This window comes from Myotis davidii, unplaced genomic scaffold (assembly GCF_000327345.1).
Source record: "Myotis davidii unplaced genomic scaffold, ASM32734v1 scaffold168, whole genome shotgun sequence".
Classification (NCBI taxonomy): Eukaryota; Metazoa; Chordata; class Mammalia; order Chiroptera; family Vespertilionidae; genus Myotis; species Myotis davidii.
The window spans coordinates 2,443,666-2,446,575 of NW_006383016.1; the positions used below are offsets into that span (position 1 = coordinate 2,443,666).

The 2,910-nt window shown below is 49.9% G+C and overlaps 1 protein-coding gene across 2 annotated transcripts; it reads left to right on the forward strand.

Annotated features, from left to right (window-relative positions):
* Positions 1-6: 6 nt before the first annotated feature.
* HOXA1 (homeobox A1) lies at positions 7-2,674 on the forward strand. Of its 2 annotated transcripts, none has more exons than XM_006778983.2 (2): positions 7-709; positions 1,148-2,674. In XM_006778983.2, the coding sequence occupies exons 1-2, from the start codon at positions 59-61 to the stop codon at positions 1,496-1,498; spliced, it is 1,002 nt and encodes a 333-aa protein (XP_006779046.1). In that variant the 5' UTR covers positions 7-58; the 3' UTR covers positions 1,499-2,674. The 2 variants fall into 2 exon arrangements, with proteins under 2 accessions (XP_006779046.1, XP_006779045.1); XM_006778982.2 differs by lacking the exon at positions 1,148-2,674 and having other exon boundaries at positions 7-406; positions 610-699.
* The last annotated feature ends 236 nt before the right edge of the window (positions 2,675-2,910 follow it).

The following is a 2,910-nucleotide window of genomic DNA, read 5'->3' on the forward strand; positions in this document are numbered from 1 at the left end:
AGTGAGAAAGTTGGCACGGTCACCTAGGGCTTCGCAGGACCCGGTCACTCAGTGACAGATGGACAATGCAAGAATGAGCTCCTTCCTGGAATACCCCATCCTCAGCGGGGGCGACTCGGGGACCTGCTCCGCGCGAGCCTATCCCGCAGACCACGGAATTACAACTTTCCAGTCGTGCGCGGTCAGTGCCAACAGCTGTGGCGGCGACGACCGCTTCCTAGTGGGCAGGGGGGTGCAGATCAGCTCGCCCCACCACCACCACCACCATCACCACCCCCAGCCGGCCACCTACCAGACTCCTGGGAACCTGGGGGTGTCCTACAACCACTCGAGTTGTGGTCCAAGCTATGGCGCGCAGAACTTCGGCGCGCCCTACAGCCCGTACACGTTAAATCAGGAAGCAGAAGTAAGTGGGGGGTACCCCTCGTGCGCTCCCGCTGTTTACTCTGGAAATCTCTCATCTCCCATGGTCCAACATCACCACCACCACCAGGGTTATGCCGGGGGCGCGGTGGGATCGCCTCAGTACATTCACCACTCATATGGACAAGAGCACCAGAGCCTGGTCCTGGCCACGTATAATAACTCCTTGTCCCCTCTCCACGCCAGCCACCAAGAAGCCTGTCGCTCCCCGGCACCAGAGACCTCTTCTCCAGCGCAGACCTTTGACTGGATGAAAGTCAAAAGAAACCCTCCCAAAACAGGTCAGTCTTGCCATTCCGCGGATGCTCCGTGATGATTCTGGAAGGAGTTAGTATGCTTAGTTTCCAAGGACAATTAATAAATTGTCTTTTGAAAAATACTTGCTTCCCACCGGTGTTGTAGGGCATTGGGGGATTGCCCAGGTGTGTGTTGAGGCGCAGGAGCCCCTGGGGCTGTAGTGTTTGCAGAGGGGCCGAGATGGAGAGATTCTGGAAGTAGGAAGTGGGTAGGTGTGCGTGCGTGGGGCTGTTCTGGTAATATCTCTGGGCTCCATTCATCACCGGTCTGACCACACTAATGGTTGACTTCAGATGAACACTTTACACCTCATCACTCAACCTCCCCAGCCCGGGGTGTGTGGAGAAATTCTCCATCTCCCCCTTACCTGAATATTGCTCTGAACTTACAGGGGCTCTCCTATGGATTGTTAAATATTTACCTTTTTCTCTCATCGCACGGCTACGCCGGTCAGCCCAACGCAGTGCGCACCAACTTCACCACCAAGCAGCTCACGGAGCTGGAGAAGGAGTTTCACTTCAACAAGTACCTGACGCGCGCCCGCCGGGTGGAGATCGCCGCGTCCCTGCAACTCAACGAGACCCAGGTGAAGATCTGGTTCCAGAACCGCCGAATGAAGCAGAAGAAACGAGAGAAGGAGGGCCTCCTGCCCATCTCTCCCGCCACCCCTCCGGGAAGCGAGGAGAAGGCCGAGGAGTCCTCAGAGAAATCCAGCTCCTCGCCCTGCGTTCCTTCCCCGGGGTCTTCTACCTCCGACACTCTGACTACCTCCCACTGAGGCCTGCCCAGCCCCGAACTCCACTCCGCGGCCCAGGCTTCTGACTCCTCGGGCTGGGACTTCATACTCAAAGCACATTCTTAGCTTATCTTCCTTTCCATTTGCAGTCTCTCTCTTTCTTTCTGATCCTATCTGGGACGCTCCTGGGCAGGATAATGTGTTTACTGAGAATTCTGGACTAGATGCTTGGTTGGGGAGGGAGGGGTGTGTGTGTTAACTTCTTAATGCAGATGGGTGCCCGCACCAATTTTCTGAGGGCCCCTACTTTTAGAAGATTTCCACAGAACCTACTGTTCCTTTTAGATGCCCTTTGGAGAATTGTCTCCTTTGCCAGCAGAAACATGCCAAAGGGAGGCCTCCCATCTTTTACCTATCTGTATATTTACAGATCTCCCCTACTTTGTCCTCAAAGTGGGGTAAAGAGAAAGGAGAGAGCCCAGGAGCTTGTGAGAAGAGATGCACTATGGGCGTGTTTACACACTGAATTCACCTTTTAATTTAATTCATTCTTGTGTGTGAGTTTGCTGGTTGTAAATACTTTGTCCTGAGAGATTTATCTTTATACAGATTTTCTAGAAATGTTTAGATTAAGTGATTCAAACAGGGTGGGCAAACTCTCAAAGCTGGTACAATTTTATATGTGATGATAGGTTAAAAATAAAATCCCTCATTTAAACTCAATCAGATGCCTCGGAGGGTAGCCTCAGTTTGTTCTTTCAGTGAGTTAAGAAGGCCTGCAGACCACAAGGTTCAGAAACCTTGCTGCCTGTGCTTCAGTCTCTCCCCATCCCCAGCTCCTTTCTTGTTTCTCTGGCCACACTCTATTTAAACTTCCTGCTGGATTATTCAGAACCTAAAGGTATTAGTCAAACCAGCCTTTTCCTTCCTCAGTTATCTTAGCTGGATAGGATGTATTTTCAGCTCAATTGTTAATGTGATGGATGGCACAATGAATGTATATTTTGTGTGATTCGTGAACAGTCTTTTGCATGTCGCACAATGTTTTGGTGTCCCTGAAGTACCACACTGAGTTCTATCAGTTATCCTTTGTGAGCCTACAATATTCCCCCTTTCCTGTACAATCATGAACAGCTCTGAGATCCTGGAGTGATGTGATCCAGAGCAGAGCTTACGGGTCTTAAGATGTCTGTAATAAATATATTCAAGTTTCAGGTATGCTTAAGGATCCGTGTATTTGGCTTGGCTACAGTTTGTTGGTTCTTACAAAGTTGAGTCATTTTGTGTGGGGAAGGAGAGAAAAACGGTGTGCATTTTCAAAGAGATGGGACTTTTCTTTTGAAAAAAAAAAGTGCTTTCCACTATGTAATTGAAGCTTCCCCTAAGAGGGTAATTGCACCTAACCAATGTCTGTAATAGGTTGATTTTCTTTAAAATAACAGTAGTCCCCTTAT

Coding starts and splice junctions, on each gene's coding strand:
- HOXA1 (XM_006778983.2), top strand. CDS start 59: ATGGACAATGCAAGAATGAGCTCCTTCCTGGAATACCCCATCCTCAGC. Junction 710..1,147: donor ACCCTCCCAAAACAGGTCAG/TCTTGCCATTCC, acceptor ATTTACCTTTTT/CTCTCATCGCACGGCTACGC.